Here is a 19,458-nt window from a genome sequence, read left to right on the forward strand (position 1 = left end):
GCAGAATGGGTTTGGACTGGATATGGGCCCTTTTTGGGGTCTCTTCCTACTCTCTAATTCTAAGAGATGCACAAAGTGACTATGGACAGATCTGTGCCCAAGAATGAGCAGGATGTGCGTGAACAGAGATGCGAAAGAGAACTTCAGTTTAGTCTGTGACCATCAGGGAACAAAGAAGGAAAGATGTTTCCAAAAGCCAAATTATTACTGTATACAGCTCTCTTCTTTGGGCAACATGCTGCAAAAGAATTGTTCTGCACCAGAGGAATCTGTCTGTAGTTCCAAATGCTATTGTTAAATAGGTTCAAGATGCCCAATTCTTTCTGGGTTGCAATATATCTGCATATTCTTACCAGGCAAATGGATCTCTCTTTTCCTGGCATCCCTTGTTCTGGGTCCTGTTCTCTGGAACAGCAGAAACAAGCTTGCTCCATCCTTCAAGAAAAGAGGGTCTTTTTTTTTAACTGGGTAAAAAGGTACGATGAATTAAAGGCTCATTAGAGTTTCGCTAATTAAAGCTTCATTAGCGGTTTATTAAAATCTGGTTGAAGGCTTATTAGGGTTTCGTCAATTAAAGGTTCATTAGAGGTTTGTTAAAATCTGGTGCTGAGAAAATGTGCTCCGACAGCATTTCTCTTGGAGTGGGAGCCGAACGGGAAGGGAATCCCCTGCTAGAAATGGTCAGTTTTTAGCACATGTGAGCACTTGAACTCACAAAGATGAGCATAGACATATGGTTCCATGGTGTGAATAATCAATAATATGCTGCCATGCTTCTTTAGAGGTCTTTAAGCAGAGGCTGGATGGCCATCTGTCAGGGATGCTTTGATTGTGAGTTCCTGCATGGCAGAATGGAGTTGGACTGGATGGCCTTTGGGGTCTCTTCCAACTCTGCAATTCTATGAAATCCATCATGTGCGCATCAGATTATTTGTCTCGTCATGCTAAAAAAGACGACGTTTGAATGACCCCAAAGGTCCCTTTGCCAACATCGGTGGGCAACGGATCCTGGGTCTTTATACTTTAAGACCATATATAGTTCCATTGTCTGTGCCTTTCCAAGTCTTAATCCTCTTCTGACTTCTTGATTCCATCTTAGTCAGGGTGACCAAACGTCCTCCTTTTCCAGGACGTGTCCTACAGTTCAACCTTCCGTCCAGGAGGAGGTTCAAAACGTCCTCCATTTTGAGCTTGGCTAAGAAGCATGAATTTGCATGTATAGGATGAGTGTGTTATTGGTAATATCCTACCTTTTTCTTGGACGTCCTACATTTTGTGGTTTGGACATCTGGTCACCCTGATCCTAGTTAGTGACTGGCTGCGCCCCTTTCGCATTCTGCACCCATTGCCAATGCCACGCTTTGCCAAACCATTCTTATTGCAGTCATCTCAGAAGCAGAGGTTGGTTCCCTTCCAGGAATTCCTTGGTGCATTCCACAATCCATACATTTGCAATATGACCCACTTCCGTTTCTGACTGCGATTGGACATCTGGCATTCCTCACTCACTCCGCATATGGCAAACTCCTTTGCTTTGCTGTAAAAGCTTGCGCCTCGTTTTTTTTTGCCTACAATTCCTGTTTTCCCCCTTCCTGGAAGGCTTCTTGAGCATTTCCAATCTGTGGGTCATGGTTTTGTTTCTGCAAAGATCCTTGGTGTGTACATAGCTCCCTAGTTATACACATTTGTTCCTCCACCTTCGCTGGGGTTAGGGGCACAGGACCCCCACGAATGTGGCAAAACCACAAACGCTATGCTTTGACTCCAGCAAACACCTTTCCAGGAATCTCTAGGTCCTCCAGTGCAACTCTATGGTCAACATTTGCCAGATATTGACCACAGAATTGTGCCGGAGGAGCTGCAAATGCCTAGCGGAGTGTTCTCTCTAGGCATCTCTAGGTCCTCCAGTGCAACCTTTGGTTAAAGTTAACCATAGGGTTATGATGGAGGACCTAGATATTCCTAGAAAGAACATATTCCCTGTTCTCACATTCATAGAATCCTAGAGTTGGAAAAGACCCCAAGAAAGGCCATCCAGTCCAACCCATTCTGCCATGCAGGAACTCTCCGTCAAAGCATCTCCGACAGGTGGCCATCCAGCCTTTGCTTTGTCCTTTAGATCCTGTGCTATATGCCCCTACATTTTACCCTCGACTTATCCACGGCTCTTGGAAAAAGCCATAATTTGGGCCTCAAAACATGCCTTCAATTTATACATGAAGTCAACATATAGTTGAGTCTATACAGTATATCACCAATAGCTGAAACGGAAATTCTACTACAGCCATACATTTTTTATTTAACATCATTGTGTTTATAGGAATCGATTGACCGCGTAGACCCACATGAATAAGTAATTCGCCAAATAGACATAATGGCTTCCAAAACAATGCTCTTGTTTCAATATCTAAAATTTATTTAGATTTAAAGCATTATTTGTGCGGACGATCTTACTCTGCATTGTGTTCCTTTTCAATTCACATCAAATTCAGTACTTTCCTAGAGATCCTTCTAAACTGGATGTGTTGGTTTGGGTTTCTCAGAGGATGTAATTGAATGCGTCAAGCGCGGCACTCGAAGGTGTTGCAATTGCAAATGCGGTTCTAGTGCCCTCGAGGGTGAGCCGATAAGTGGGCTGCGATATCGAGAGTGGCAAGACCTCTTGAACCAGATTTACCAATGAATCCAAAGTATACATTGCACTCAGCCCGTTTCTTTCATATGGAAAACCCTTGCAGTCTTTAATTTTGGATTATCCCATAGATAGAATTGGGAGTTTATCCCACAGGAGGAATTTCTCTTAATTTGGAATGAAAAGAAAGTGGGGCCAGAACGCATTCACGAGAATGCGCTAGTTCAGCGAATTGACGTGGATGTGAATTGCGTTCGAACTGACTTCCCATTGCCCGAAAATAGCTTGCCATTGCCCGAAATTGCATGTGGTAGTCTATCACGCAATAACGTTCAACCCCATGATTGCATTCGGATTGTCATTGGGTTATACTTCCAATTTATTCCCAGTTGACACTCCGACCATTTCGTAACAAGAAGTGTCTGCTCCCAGCTTGGAGTAGACGGTTGCATTCAGCAACCAGACGGATCGCTGTGGGTTTTGTAGGAGTGGTGTTGCATCGCGCGCATGGATGCGCTGGTTTAAAGGGGTCATCTAACTAAGTTTGTGCATACTGAGCCTCGATACCAAAAGACAGACAGATCTCAGTTTATGTTCCGGGTGCATTCCTGGACTCATAGTGTAAATGGAGACAAAGGAGGCTAGGGGAGCCAGTTCCATAGGGAACAATGGGAGAGCGGGTGGATGAGCCCCGATGGAGTAACCACAAGGTTAGCAGTTTTACTCAACCCACCATTGATTTCAAAGAGTTTTAAAACCTAGGACATTAGAATTCAGATACACGGCTGTGTCGGTCTGGAATATAAATGTGCAAAGGGATCTTGTAGCATCTTGGAGACTGTGCAAAAGAAGTTGCAGCATAGGCTTTCGTAGACATGGTCCAGGATCTACTATACTTCTCCTGATGCAGCCTAGAATTGCATTGGTCTTTTTAGCTGCTGCTTTTTAATGCCAAAATCTCACATCACTTTCCTCACTCTCTTCCCTGTCCCTCCTCATTCGGCTGCAAAGGGATCCTGGGAGAGCTATGTATTGTGGGTGCATAAATTCATGTATACCTGGAGAAATGTTGTAAATTAGAAATGTTGTACATGGAGGTCATATAAATTGCGATGCGCTTGCACCTTTGCTTGCCCGTTTCCCCTCCGTTCCTTTAACCTCGTCTTCTGAAATCTCCCTCGTTGTTATTTTCCTACTTCTTTTTAATAGGCTTTGAGCCCCTGCGCTCCACACTTTTGGATCCTTCCCGTGTTTCGGCCTCCGAGGTGTATTTTAAGGTAAGTCAAGCGGGTGGGAGTAAAATTCCGCCTACGGACAGTTCTTTCCATTGCTTGTATTGCGTTGGGATGAGACCTACATAGTTCAGAAGTGTAAGCAATGTCAGGACATTGAATATCTATCTCTTCCATTTGCCAATTGCTCCTAATTCTCCCAATCTTACTTCATACTAGGAATTTGAAGAACGGCCTGTATGAGTTCATTTTGCACTTTCCTTACAATGGTCTTCCTCCACAGAGGAGTTCAAGGGGGACAAACGCAGTGCTGAAAAGGGGACGGATGCAGGGAAATTGCCCTGTAGCAACATTAATGCTATCTCCACTCTTGCGCATGGCCCGCCGTTCTTTGCTTTGCCCTCACCGAGAGAACTTTGTGTTCTTATTCGAGCTAAATTTGATCGTAACGGATGTGACACATAGAAAGAAAGAAAAAAAAGAGAGGAAACCATGTTCTGTCCCTGCAAATAAACTCGCTGGTGTTAGCAGGAGGATTTAGACCACCATGACATTGTCCTTTCAGGTTGCAAATGGACAACCTTACCTTGTGGTCCTACCAGCAGTTTTCCTAAGGGAAAAGTGTCTTCTTCCCTGGATAAAGTCCTGGCGCTTGATAGATGTACTGCCAATATCTGCCAAGCAGATGGACATAGGCTACATGGACTGACAACTGCAGGGTGTTATCTTGTGAACTGTGAAGGGAAGGCAGAGGTGGGTGGCTTCAAGCCTGGAAGATGCGCCCAGCTCCATTCTTCTGAGCTTAAGTCATAGAATCATAGAGTTGGAAGAGACCCCAAGGGCTATCCAGTCCAACCCCATTCTGCCATGCAGGAACTCTCCATCAAAGCATCCCCATTGACAGATGGCCATCCAGCCTCTGTTTAAAGACCTCCAAGGAAGGAGACTCCACCATTCTCCAAGGGAACATCTTCCACTGTCGAGCAGCCCTTAATGTTAGTACATTCCTCCTAATGTTGAGCTGGAATCTCTTTTCCTGGAGCTTGCATCCATTGTTGTGGGTCCTATTCTCTGGAGCAGCAGAAAACAAGCTTGCTCCCTCCTCAATATGACATCCTTTCAAATACTTAAATAGGGCTATCATATCACCTCTTAACCTTCTCTTCTCCAGGCTAAACATACCCAGATCCCTAAGTCTCTCCTCAAAGGGCATGGTTTCCAGACCATGTGTCATGGCTTGGTTACAAGAGAAGGGAACTTGCTATATTTGATGTTGGTGAGGGCATACTTGCCCACAGACCAGTTCCAGAACTTGGTAGATACCATACTTCGGTGCTGAACCTCCAGGCGTTTACAAGCTCATCCGCTCCTTGTGCTCCTGGACCATCTTTGTCCCATGACGCATCCTCTATGGTCATGGGTTCCTCACCATTTTCGACCCACTCATGGACCCTCCGTCGCAACTACTCATGGTGCCATGGTTCATCCACTGGCCAAGAGGCTCAACCCTTCCAACATCTGAGCTGGGATCCCTTTCCGTGCCTCCATTGATGAGACTTGTCCCCATGGACACATCTCATGGGGAGCTAGAAACTGATAGTCAAAGGACACTGGGCCTCCCTTCACATCCATTCCCTTGAGTTGCTGGCAATACAGACACCGCTTTAACTACCATGGCTCACTACTATGGCATTTCAGAAAGCTCTGATGCCACAGCAAACTAGAATTCCATAGCAATGAGCCATGGCGCAAAACTGGATTATTTCTGCAGTGCGGCTGCAACCATAGATAGGGAATGTTCAGGTATTATTATTATTATTGTTTATCATTATTATTGCTATTTTATTTTATTATATGTATGGAGTCCCTCTGATAAATATAATAGCAGTGGGCGCATTTACTTACATCTCCCTTCTCTCCAAATTGGATGAGCAACTTTAAATGATTATCCGATGCACTTTAAGGTTTTAAATCTCGAGTTAAGTCTTTTTGGGGAATGAATGTTCTCAGATCCACAGTTGGAGCTCTGCGCCAGAAGAGGGCAAGCTTTCCTGCGCATGAAGTGTGCATTATGCTTCGAACATAGATGAGCTCTTACTATATAAGAACAGATGGTTGGAATGGCGCTCTCTTTGAAACATCTCCAGATACACAACTCGGTTGATGGATCAACCGAGTGGCCCTAAACACTTTAAAGGCGCCAGATCCGTTTGAACCTGGGAGCTAAGCAGGGTCAGTTCTGGATGGCGCTTGGATGGGAAACCGCCAATGCATACCATGCGCTGTAGGCTGCATTTTAGAGGAAGGAACTGGCAAAACCACCTTTATTTCAAACTGGATTGTTTCGTTGTTAGAAATCCTTTTGGAAAGTATATGTTTTTGATAGGGTTAATCATTTAATTCACTTTCAGTGTTGACTTTTAACCCTATGTTTTCCGTTGCGATCTCTCTAATGCGTAAGCCGCCCAGGGAAAAGGATATTAATAATATTAGTAACATCAATAATAATAATAAAAGCAGCACTATCTTTAGGGATAACCTGGATCCCAGTAGGATACTGTAAATCTGATATTGTTGCTTCCCACCACACACACCTGTATGCATATATATGTATGTATACGTACATGTGTGTGTGTGAATATATGTATATGTGCGTGTATATATATATATATATATATATGTGAATGTTTGTGTGTGAGGCTGCATCCGCTTTGTGGAATTAATGCACTTTGACACCACTTCAACTGCCTTGGCTCAATGCTATGAACACCTGGGATTTGTAGTTTGTTGTGGCCTCAGAGCTCTCTGACCAAAACTATAACTCCCAGGATTCCATAGCATTGACCCAGGGCAGTTAAAGCGGTCTCAAACTGCTTTAAATTTGCAGTGTGGATGCAGCCTCATCAGAGAGAAAGCCATGGGGCGGCTTTGTATTTTGGACCAAGGCTTGTTGTTGCTGCGCGCCTTCCAGTTGTTTCTGACCTATGGCGACCCTAAGGGCGAACCCGATCATGGGGTGCGTTCTAGGATTGCATTTAGGTTTAGGAAGGGTTAGGGATGTGTGTTTTAAGTTGGATTTGGAATTGTGTCGGTTGTTTTTGTAATGTTGGTCATGTATGTAGTGTACGCAATGGAAGTAATGCATGGAATGCATGTAGAGAAATCTTGCAGCACCTTTGAGACCTGACTAAAGAAAGAAGTTGGCAGCATGAGCTTTCCTAGACTACAGCTTTCCTAGACGGTGAATTCCTGCATGGAAAGGGCCATAATAGCCCTGTTTAAATACTTGAAGGGATGTCATATTGAGGAGGGAGCAAGCTTGTTTTCTGCTGCTCCAGAGATGAAGACATAGAGCAATGGATACAAGCTCCAGGAAAAGAGATTCCAAATAAATATTAGAGTCTCCTTCTTTAGAAGTCTTTAAACAGAGGCTGGATGGCCATCTGTCAATGGGGATGCTTTGATGGAGAGTTCCTGCATGGCAGAATGGGGTTGGACTGGATCAGGGCCCTTGGGGTCTCTTCCAACTCTACGATTCTATGATTTCCTGCATGGAAAGGCCCATGAATTCCTGCATGGACAGGGCCACCAATTCCCTGGGGTGGCCCTTGGGGCCTCTTCCATCTCTTTGACTGCCTGAAAAGGAGCCAAGCAAGAGCTGCCCTCCCGCGCCTTCCTTCCCGAGGCCCGAGGTCTGTGAACCATAGACTTTTTTTCAGGCAGGCGCTGCTGCTGCGGCTGCTCTTGATGGTGCCTACATTTATGTGTGTGTGTGTCGGGCCCGCCCGCGCCTGCCTTGTGCTTTGGGGCTGGGAGGAAGGAGGGAAGGAGGCAGGAGCAGAGGAGGAGGAGAGGAGGAGGAGGAGCAGAGAGGGCCAGGGGGAGGCTGCGCCTGTTCCTGGAAGAGCCCAGCAGCCTGGGGAGTTGCTGCTGCTGCTGCTGCACATTCTTGGCTGGGCTTCAAGAGCTGAGGCAGACACCAACAAACAGAGAGAGGAGGAAGGAGAGAAGGAGGAAGGAGGAGAGAAGGAGGAGGAGGAGCAGCAGAGCCCTCCCGCATTAGCTCAGCCCTCAGTCTGGCTGGAGGAGCGGAGGGAGAGCAAGGGAGAAGGAGAGGCTCCTGCCAGCCCCAAAAGGGAGAAGAAGAAGAAACAGGAGAGGAAGGAAGGAAGAAAGAAAGAAGGAGGAAGAGAGAGAGAGAGAGAGAGAGAGAGAGAGCCTTTTCCTTCCCTCTTCAAGGACTCCGTTTTGGGCTTCACAATTTTTGGAAGGATTTCTTTCCTGCTGGGATTCCTTCTCCTCCTTCTTTGGACATTTTCCCCCTTCCTCCTCTTTTTTTATCTTTCTCCCCCTTTTCAATTTCCCCCTCCCCTTCATTCTTCCCCCCCTTTTAATTTCTCTTTCCCCCTTTCATTCCTTCCCCTCCTTTTGATTCCTCCCCTTTTGTTTTTCTCTCCTTTAATTCCTTCCCTCCCTTTTCATTCTTCCCTTTTTAAAACCTTCTCTCCCCCCTATTTTTCCTCCCTTTCCAATTTTTCCTTTCTTTCCTTCTTGTATCCCTTTTCTCTCCCCTCCTTGAAACCTTCCTTGGCCCCCTCAGTCTCTTCCATCATTCTTTCCCCTTCTTTTCTTCTTCTTCTTCTTTCAGTTTTACATTCATCCTTTCCTCCTCCTTTGAATCTCTCCCTCTTCTTCTTTGTCGATCGACCTCCTCTCCAGCCTTCCTCTCCTCCTTTCCCCCTTTCTCCTTCCGTCCTTCCTTTTTGGGGGGCTATGGCCAGAGAGGCCTGGGGTTCCTGGGGGGCTCCTTTTGGGGGGGCTCCCAGGGACCACTAGCACCCCCTTTTCCCTCTCTCTTTTGGGGCGGTTGCCTTGTGGTTGTGGTTGTGGTTCTCTTGGAGGCCCATGGAGGAGGAAAGCAACACACACAAAGACACAACTTGCCCTCGCCTCGGAGGGACCGGACCCCAAAAGGCTGGACCTCAGAGGATGGTGTAACTCTCCAAGACTTGAACCCAGAGCATTGGACCTAAAAGACTGGACCTAAAGGGTTTTGCAACTAGAATATTGGCTCTAAAGGATTGCAAGGAGAAACTTTTGGACCTAAAGGATTGCAACCAGAAAGTTGGACCCAAAGGGTTTTGCAACCAGAAAACTGGACCTAAAGGACTGCAACTAAAAGACCAGCCGAGAAAAGGATTGCAGCTCAAGGGCCGCTAAAGGACCGGAGCCCCCTGAAGCCTTGCAGCCTAAAGGGCTGGGCCCAAAGGATCGGGGTCTCAAGACCCTCTTTGGGGGCCGCTTAGCCTGTCTTTCGGGGCAGAGATGCGGGGCTGCGGCGGCTGCCTTTAGCCCAGAGGGGCCCTTGGATTTGGGGGCTTGTCTTCAGTTGGGGGCCCTTCTTCCTTTGGGGGGAACCCTTCCTTCCTTTTCCTTATCCTTTTCTTTCCTTATTATTATTATTATTATTATTATTATTTATATAGCGCCGTAGATTTCCTCCTTCCTTTTTTCCTTCCTCTTTTTTCATTCCTTTCTCCTTCCTTCCTTCTTTTATTCCTTTCTCCTTCCTTCCTTTTCCTTTCCCTTCGTCCTTCCTTTTCATTTCTCTTTCCTCCTTCCTCCCTTCCTTTTTTCCCTTTCCTTTCCTTACCTCCTTTCCTTTCCTTTCTCCTTCCTTTCTTTCTCTCTTTCTTTTCCTTCCTTCCTTCCTCTCTCTCTCTCTCTCTCCGGAGCCAGGATGGAGGCCCTTCCCCGGAGCCCCGCCGCCGGCGCCTCCAGCAGCGGCAGCGGCAGCGGCGGCAGCGGCCTGAGCTTCCACCCGCACCCGGGGCTGCAGAAGACCCTGGAGCAGTTCCACCTGAGCTCCATGAGCTCCTTGGGGGGCCCGGCGGCCTTCTCTGCCCGATGGGCCCAGGAGCTCTACCACAAGGCCGGCAAGGAGGCCCTGCACGGGTCCGGGTCCGTGGGCGCCTCCTGCTCCTCGTCGTCGCCGTCCTCCTGCTCTTCCTCGGGGGAGCTGGCCCTGCCCGCCCCTCCGCCTCCTCCGCCTCCTCCGGTGATGCCGGGCCCCTTCTTCATGCCCTCGGACCGCTCGACGGAGCGCTGCGAGACGGTGCTGGAGGGGGAGACCATCTCGTGCTTCGTGGTGGGCGGCGAGAAGCGCCTCTGCCTGCCGCAGATCCTGAACTCGGTGCTGCGGGACTTCTCCCTGCAGCAGATCAACGCCGTCTGCGACGAGCTCCACATCTACTGCTCGCGATGCACCGCCGACCAGCTGGAGATCCTGAAGGTGCTGGGCGTGCTGCCCTTCTCGGCCCCCTCCTGCGGCCTGATCACCAAGACCGACGCCGAGCGCCTCTGCAACGCCTTGCTCTACGGCGGCGCCTTCCCTCCGGGACGGAGCAAGAAGGAGCCCGGCGCAGAGCCCCCTCCGCCGCCGCCGCCCTTGGAGCTGGAGCGGAGCGAGCGGAGCTTCAAGGTCTACCACGAGTGCTTCGGCAAGGGCCAGGGCCTGCTGGTGCCCGAGCTCTACGCCAGCCCCGCCGCCGCCTGCATCCAGTGCCTGGACTGCCGCCTGCTCTACGCGCCACACAAGTTCGTCATCCACTCGCACAAGGCCCGCGAGAACCGCACCTGCCACTGGGGCTTCGACTCGGCCAACTGGAGGGCCTACCTGCTCCTCAGCCCCGACTACGCCCGCAAGGAGGACCAGGCCCGCCTCGGGCAGCGCCTCGACGAGCTCAAGGAGAAGTTCGACTTCGCCCGGAGGTACAAGAGGAGGCACCCGCCCCCGAGGGTGAGTCAGGCCCCGCAGGGACAGGGAGGCCTCCTCGGCAAGGCCTTCTCCTGCCCCCAGCCTTAGCACAGCCTCCCTTCCCAGGACAGGGCCCACATGGCAGCCTTCTCTCAGAATAGGAGGGTGTCCTCCTTTTCCCGGACCCCAGGGCCAGGGAGGGCCTCTCAGGGCCTTCATCTCAGCCTTACCTCCAGAACTGGAGGGTGTCCTCCTTTTCCCGGACCCCAGGGCCAGGGAGGGCCTCTCAGGGCCTTCATCTCAGCCTTACCTCCAGAACTGGAGGGTGTCCTCCTTTTCCCGGACCCCAGGGCCAGGGAGGGCCTCTCAGGGCCTTCATCTCAGCCTTACCTCCAGAACTGGAGGGTGTCCTCCTTTTCCCGGACCCCAGGGCCAGGGAGGGCCTCTCAGGGCCTTCATCTCAGCCTTACATCCAGAACTGGAGGGTGTCCTCCTTTTCCCGGACCCCAGGGCCAGGGAGGGCCTCTCAGGGCCTTCATCTCAGCCTTACATCCAGAACTGGAGGGTGTCCTCCTTTTCCCGGACCCCAGGGCCAGGGAGGGCCTCTCAGGGCCTTCATCTCAGCCTCACATCCAGAACTGGAGGGTGTCCTCCTTTCCCAGGACAGGGCCTTCAGTTCAACAAGGGGACTAGAGATGTCTTCCCTCCCAGGACAGGTCCTGCCTTTCAGCCTTCTGTCCAGCAAAGGATGGTGTCCTCCTTTCCCAAGACAGGTCCCACACTTGAGTCTTCCCTCCAGAACAGGATGATGTCCTCCTTCCCAAGGACATGGCTTATATTTCAGCCTTCTGTCCAAGACAGGAGGATGTCCTCCTTTCCCAGGATAGAGCCTTCCTTTCAACAGGGGGAGCAGGGATGTCCTCCTTCCCCAAGACAGGTCCTTCTTTCCCAGGACAGGCCCATCATCTCAGCCTCCTGACCAAGACAGAATGATGTCCTCCTTTCCCAAGACAGGGCCTACCTTTCAGCCTTCTGACCAAGACAGCATGGCCTCCTCCTTTCCCAGGACAGGGCCTTCCTTTCAACAGAGGGACCAGAGATGTCTTCCTCTCCCAAGACAAGTCCCACCTTCCATTCTTCTGTCCAGGAGAGGCTGATGTCCTCCTTTTCCAGGACAGGGCCTACATTGCACCCTTCTCTCCAGAACCTTTCCCAAGACTGGCCCCACATTTCAGTCTATGTCCAAGACAGGATGGTGTCCTCCTTTTCCAGGACAGGGCCTTCATTGCAACACGGAGACCAGGGGTCTTCCTTTCCCAAGAGAGGTCTTGCCTTTCAGCCTTCTGTCCAAGGAAGGATGATGTCCTCCTTTTCCAGGACATGGCTTACATTGCATCCTTCGGTCCAGGACTTGGGTGAGCAGATGTTCTCCTTTCCCTGATCCAGAACACTTAGGACCAGAAGGGTTTTGCATTTGCACATATGCAATTATATATGTGCGCGCGCATGTGTGCATATCTGGCTTTCTATGTACTAACCTAGGGACCCCTGGAGAGAACCTATTACTGATATCTGTGAATAATCCAATCCCCAAATGTGGGGGGCTGGGGCTGGATGGTCATCTGTCGGTGATGCTTCGATGGGGAGTTCCTGCATGGCAAGGGATTGGAATGGATAGCCCTTGTTCTGTTCCTGGCTACGATTGCGCGTCTGGAACAGGTTGTGTTTTTGCGTTGCCCATTGCTGTCTGGTCGTCGCAGCTTTCCCTCCCATCCCCCTTCCCCGGTTTTTCTATGCTGAGTTATATATAAATCTCTATACACAGGAAACCAGTGTGTCCCGGGGCTACAGCAACCTTTAAAGGATGCCAGGCAATTATGGCGCCTGTCCAGCCAAAGTACATGGGGACAAGTCCTCTTTATTTTAATCTGCATTGGCGTTCAGTTCCCAGGGTGGGAAAAGGACGGGGGAGACGCCGTGGATTGGCACCGATCCTGGTCCAAAGGGTGTGTGTGTGTCGGACGTTGTGCGCTTTTTAGGAGGATAAACTTGCCTATGGTCAGACACCAGGCTGCCTGACTGTTGTGCATAATAGGGGTGAGCAATATTCCTCTCTTCGTCATCCTCCTCCTTCTCCTCCTCCTTTAAAATGGATGCAAAACCCAAATCCTAATTTACTCCTTCACTTTGCAGCGCAATTTGATAAGTGTTGAACTTAGTCTTCCTGAATAGAGTCATTTCATTTAGGAGAATTTCAGTTCAGACTTTTCCCCTCCGCTGAAACTTTCGCATACTTTCTTTGGCAGAAAGCGTTCATGTCCATGTTGTTGTTGTTGTTGTTGTTGTTGTTGTTAACTGCCTTCGCGTTGATCTCTAACCACAGCGGCCCTGTGGATGAGACATCTCCAAGACTCCCATTCCTCCACTGTTCAGCTTATTTCGTTCAAAGTCATACCCATGATCTCCTTAATAGAGTCGTAGGATTGTAGAGTTGGAAGAGACCCCAAAGGCTATCCAGTCCAACCTCCTGCCATGCAGGAACTCACCATCAAAGCATCCCCATTGACAGATGGCCATCCAGCCTCTGTTTAAAAACTTCCAAAGAAGGAGACTCCACCATTGAAGGAGTGTGTTCCACTGTCAAAAGTTCCTCCTAATGTTGAGGTGGAATCTCTTTTCTTGGAGCTTGCATGCATTGCTCCATGCCCTGTTCTCTGGAGCAGCAGGAAACAAGCTTGCTCCCTCCTCAATATGACATCCATTCAAGTATTTAAACAGGGCTCTCATATCACCTCTTAACCTTCTCTTCTCCAGGCTAAACATCCCCAGCTCCCTAAGTCATTCCTCATAAGACATGGTTTCCAGCCCCTTCACCATTTTAGTCACCCTCCTTTGGACACATGGCTCCAATTTCTCAACATCCTTTTTGAACTGTGGTCCCCAGAACTGGACACAATATTCCAGGCGGGGCCTGACTAAGGCTGAAGCACTATTACTTCCCTTGATCTAAATCTATCCATCTCACATGTGGTCTTCCTTCCTTTCTACTTCATCTTTCCCAGCATCATTGTTTTTTTCCATTGATGATGCCTTCTCATGATGTGTCCAAAGTACGACAGCCTAAATTTGGTCATCTTGAGTTCTTCCAGGGAGGTTTCCAGCTTGATCTGTTTTAGGATCCATTTGTTTGTCCTCTTGGCCATCCATGGGATCCTCCTTAGCACTCTTCTCCAGCCCCACATAATTTCCAATGAATGGATTATCTTCCTATCATCTTTCTTAACTGTCCAGCTCTCACATCCATACATTAAAATAGGGAATACAATGGCTTGTATGGTTCTGACTGAGAGTTCCTGCAGGGCAGAATAGGGTTGGACTGGATGGCCTTTCTTGGGGTCTCTTCCAATTCTAGGATTCTATGATTCCTCCTATTTTCACTCCTTCCGTGTCCAAGCTCCTTGCACACATGTCCCAGCACACTTATGCACAAACATGTCCCTTTTCCTTTTAGGAGACAAGCAGTTGCAAGGCGCACCAGGAATCGCCACATTAAGTTGGCGCATTGCTTCCCACTGGTATCTCCTTTCCACTTTTGCAGGAGGAAGACTGGGTTTTTTCCCCTCCCCAGGACTCCAATATAAGTGCCATTGTTGGGAAACTGAAGACCCGCATTATCTTGCAGAGTGAGAGGTGGATGTGCGCTTAATGGCTGGTCTGTTCAGCTAATCATGTGCTGAGAGCCATAGCTTGGGTCTGGCTGCCTTGGTGGCATGAATGGGAAGAGGAGGACCAATGAAAAGCGGGCATGTGTTGTTGTTTTTTAAAGAAAGAAAGTGGGATCCAAGGCTGCCAACAAAATCCATTTCCTTTCTGAGTAACACAAAGCACCTTTTCAAATCCAAACTCTGACCCAGCTGAATATTATTTGGAATGATGCGCATCAGAAGCATATATGCAGCGCTACTCCCATACAAAAACAAATGGTTTTCATTGATTTGGTTGCATTTTTAAACCAATTTTGGTACAGATTTAGCATAGAAGTTTTAAAATTGATTTTTGGATTCCGGGCCGGACCTTTCAGGGAGCGTTTGGTGCAAATGCGGGTGTATGCTTGGTCTTCCATTAGCATTAGCAACTGTGAGAGAAGGAATATATGTTTGTATGTGTTTGCATGCATCCATGCACACCTGGGTCGAATTATTATATTTTAAGGAGGCTATGCAGTTTTTGAAAGGTAGGAAACAGCTTGACATACTATATGAACACTGTCTTAGGCAGTCTGCTTACAGCGGTCTGTAAAACTGTAAGGCCTGTGAGTTGCATACCATGCTTACTGTGTTGTGATAGTGTTTTCTTCTCGGAGTAACCTGAGCTGTTGGATGAGCATAATGCATATGCAAGAGATGCAAGAGCTGTGTGTGATCAAGTTGTAAAAATAAGATGGTGCCAAGTGGCACGGTCAGTCCGCAAGTGGACTGTGAAGTTTATCACATGAAGGAGATCGGGAGTTTATCCCGTGAACGTCCTGGAAGTTGAGAGGTTACACGAAACGATTTCACACAATGTCACACCAAACCCGCCATCAAAGTGGTCACAAAGAAGCATTGACGCGCATCTTTTGACTTTCGGGATTTCAGCGACAATGCGTTTCCGATACCGCTTTATTTGCACTATTGTGTGCGATAATAATTTGCGCGATGACTTCACCATTTCCACTTTATTTGCGGGATGCTTTCAATGTGCTTTAATTGCTCTTTCATGCCCAAATTAGCCCCCGTGTGATAAACTCCTGTGTGAGATTATGTCATTTTGGAACGCTGTTGGGAGGATGTTTCTGGGGATGGGTTCATGTATTTTTCTTCTGTCGCTGGACTCTGGGTTTTGGCATGCTCCAGCATTCAGAAATTGGTGGAAGATATTATTTGACCGTTCAGCTTTGCCTTCAGAGCTGTTATTTACAGTGGTTCCTCCATATTCGCTGGGGTTAGGGGCATAGGACCCCCATGAATGTGGGGAAAATGCATATAAAAGAAACCCACTATTCCATTTAACCTGAGAAAAGACCTCTTTAGGAATCTCTCTAGTGCATCTCTGTGATGAAGATCTGCCAGAAGTTGACCATAGAAATATGTTGGAGGACCTACAAATAGCTGGAGAGGTGCCTTCTCTAGGAGCGTCTAGGTTCTCCATCACAACTCTATGGTCAATGTCCAGCAAAGTTGCGCTGTAGGATCTAGAGATTCAAACTCACAAAAGTCAAAGCCACAAACGTGGAGGGCCAACTGTACTCCTAACTAGCAGATACTAGGAACTTACAATGTGAAATAACTCCTTCTTTTATGTCAGGGAATCTGTGGCCATCCAGATAGTATTGGCTCTCCATTCCCATTCCTAGTCACCAAGATGGGTCCTTGGCCAAGGATCGTGAGCTATAGTCCCCAACAACATCTGAGGTTGATAGGTTTTCCAACCCTCCTTTATTTCCCGTTTCTAGTTTCCAAAGAGCATTTGACTTGAACCGGAGATGTTGGATCAAATGAGTCCTTTAGGTCATCTTCAGCAATGCAGAGGTTTTTGCATTCACAAATGTGTATATTTTGGCCAGGGCTCAGTAGCACTTTGAAACTCTGCCTCACCAAAAGCAACCATTGGAGGAGAAAGAGCGCCCACCTCTTCCAGTACTTCCCACCTCTGTTCATTTCCCCCCCTTGCATTTTGTTTGTTTGCTTTCCTTGGGCTTAATCATTCCTACATGGACATCTTTGCATCTCCGAAGCCTCTTTGCCCGCTGGACTTTGTCCTTTAGCTTTTCCACCTTAGAAATGTGTTACCCAGCTTGCCCCATCTTCACTGATCTTTTCATCCCTTCTTCTCACTTTCCTGTCTGCTCCTTCTCATTCCACAGCCTACAAATTCATGCCACTTCAAATGTAGTTCCATTATATGTGTGAAGATGGAGGTTCTTTGGCTGTTGTTTTTGGGTGCAGGAATGGCCTAGAACAGTGATGGTGAACCTTTTAGAGGCCAAGTGCCCAAACTGCAACCCAAAACCCACTTATTTATTTCAAAGTGCCATGTCCCTCTGGCTTTCTAGTAACAAACTCCGGCAAACTCTGTGCTGGGACGATGGCACATGTGCCCACAGAGAGGGCTCTGAGTGCTACCTCTGGCACCTGTGCCATAGGTTCGCCACCACTGGCCTAGAATATCCTAGATGTTAACTGATTCCTGTATTGCAGAGGCCATTGTCCTTCATTCCTCTTCTCCTCCTGTCTCTATCCCCTGTTCCTCACCTTTCCAGTGCATGCTGTTCCACTCACTGTTTATGTGCGTCTACTTTTCTGCATGTCATGTCACTCTAGTGACAGAATTGGCGAGTGTTCAGGGGGGACTTTCAGCTGCACATGGGTTGCCAGTTCAAGGAGCATTGGAATCTGGTCATTGGATATGGCTCCCAGTTGGAATTGCCTTCTGCAACCAAGTTTGACATTTTCCTTGCCTCCTCTTCTTGCAGAAGGTGCATGCTGAGTAAACCTATCTATCTATCTATCTATCTATCTATCTATCTATCTATCTATCTATCTATCCATCCATCCATCTATCTAATCAAGGCCATTTTTATTGCATGATGTACCTTTCCTTCAAGAGGCTGATGCAGGGAACAGATACGATACCATCATGATGATGATGATGATGATGATGATGATGATGATTAAATATATTTATTGAATTTTATATATTATAAAGAGTATATGGCACCAAGCATAGCAGAAATCATAGTAAAATAAAATAGAATAGAGATAAAAATGAGAATATTAAAGAATTCCATCTTACGTTGTTACTTATGTTCAGTTGCAAAATAGATCACACCTGACAGTCCATAGTTACTTTTAACATGAGTAAGTAATTGTGATGAACAAATTAAAGTTTAGCTTCTCTGATTTTATGCCGCACTTTTAATACATTATTCTTACCACTCTAATACCACATTTTTTGAACCTTTTCCCATTTGTACTCAAATTCTTAGTTTGTTTTCCCTGCAATATACATTGTCAGTCTATCCATTGTTAACAAATCATATACTCTTAGCTTCCATTCTTCTCTTTGATTTCCAATTTTTAGCGTAGGCCATCCATGATTATTTTCTTATGCACACACTACCTGGCATTGTGTTGCCAGTTCCGACTTGCCCAGTGTAAATAAGTCTGGGAAAATAAACAAATCCATAATCGTTTCATGTGGGTACACAAGACGTACACATTACATAGTTATAATTCAAAGATCTAGCCATGTTAGTCTGTAGAATCAGTACGTAGCGAGATCTTGTAGCACCTTTGAGACACAGAAAGAAAGAAATTGGCAGCATGAGCTTTTGTAGACTTCAGTCTACTTCCTCAGATGCATTGGGTCCGTACTCATTATATAGTTAGAGTCATTTGAATGAGAAGCGACTGCAAGGGCAGGAATGCCCAACTAAAGTGCAGTGGAACTACTGTATGAGTGGGCTAGCCATCCATGGACTTGAGGGTCTGCAGATTGCCCCATCCCATTATTGTCAATGGTTGTGCATGCGCACGGTTGTGCCGATGCAGCTTCATGCACACATTGATGCCATTGACTATAATGGGGCTCAAGCAGCTACTTTTATTTCCTCATCTGTGATGGACCCCAGAATCGAATCCCCACAGATGGGAAGAGCATGCTGTACTGCCACAGGATGGCCACTCCATCACTGTTTGAAGAGCTCCTCCAAAGCCGAGTCCACCTGAGTCTTTCCCACTTTTTAACATGAATGAACAGTGTAATGAGGCAGCTAAAAAAGGCAATGCAATACTAGGCTGCATCAGTAGCAACATACTCTATATCAAGGGACATAATAGTGCCACTCTATTCTGCTTTGGTCACCTGGAATATTGTGTCCAGTTCTGGGCACCACAATTCAAAAAGGATGTTGAGAAACTGAAGCCATGTGTCCAAAGGAGGGCGACTAAAATGGTGAAGGGTCTGGAAAACATTATGAGGAATGACTTAGGGAGCTGGGGATGTTTAGCCTGGAGAAGAGAAGGTTAAGAGGTGATATGAGAGCCCTGTTTAAATATATGAAGGGATGCCATATTGAGGAGGGAGCAAGCTTGTTTTCTGCTGCTCCAAAGATCAGGACCCGGAACAATGGATGCAAGCTCCAGGAAAAGAGATTCCAGCTCAACGTTAGGAAGATCTTGACAGTAAGAGGTGTTTGACATGAAATACGCTGCCTTGGAGAGTGGAGGCTCTCCTTCTTTGGAGGTGTTTAAACAGAGTCTGTCAGGTGTGCTTTGATGGTGTGTCCCTGAATGGCAGAATGGGGTTGCATTTCATGGCCCTGGAGGTCTCTTTCAACTCTGTGATCCTAAGGAGTGTCGTGTAGAAAATGGAGTGAGCTTGTTTAGTGCAAGCTTGTGTTCTGCACTCCAGAGAGTGTAAAGCACCTGATTCAATTAATAGATGTTGAAGGCTTTCCTGGCTGGCATCCATAGTTTTTTGTGGGTTTTTTGGGCTGTGTGGCCATGTTCTGGAAGGTTTTATTCTTGATGTTTCATTGGAATCTGTGGCTGGCATCTTCAGAGAATGCTGGCATGGAAGAGAGCGGGGTACATTATCTGAAGATGCCAGCCACTATGGAGTGTTGTAGTTGTGTACTCCTGCATAGCAGATGGTTGGACTACATGGCCCTTGTGCAGCTTGTTGTATGTAGTGTCCAGACTCTGGGTACGTTTCCCTTTCTCTTCTCTTTCTCACTTCCTCCAGTGTTTGCCACTTAGGCTGCAGGTCTCCTTGCAAAAATACTAGTCTCCTGT

General features: G+C 47.6%; 1 protein-coding gene across 3 annotated transcripts in view; it reads left to right on the forward strand.

Annotated features, from left to right (window-relative positions):
- Positions 1-7,828: 7,828 nt before the first annotated feature.
- Positions 7,829-19,458, forward strand: part of SKI (SKI proto-oncogene) — a 159,241-nt gene continuing 147,611 nt past the window's right edge. For all 3 annotated transcript variants that reach the window (XM_089534360.1, XM_089534362.1, XM_089534361.1), the window contains exon 1: positions 7,829-10,663. In XM_089534360.1, the coding sequence (XP_089390486.1) occupies positions 9,605-10,663 (1,059 nt within the window). In that variant the 5' untranslated portion in view covers positions 7,829-9,604. The remainder of the gene's footprint in view (positions 10,664-19,458) is intronic.

This window comes from Sceloporus occidentalis, unplaced genomic scaffold, assembly GCF_023333645.1.
Source record: "Sceloporus occidentalis isolate IW3139 unplaced genomic scaffold, rSceOcc1.0.p SCAF_8, whole genome shotgun sequence".
NCBI classification, from domain to species: domain Eukaryota; kingdom Metazoa; phylum Chordata; class Lepidosauria; order Squamata; family Phrynosomatidae; genus Sceloporus; species Sceloporus occidentalis.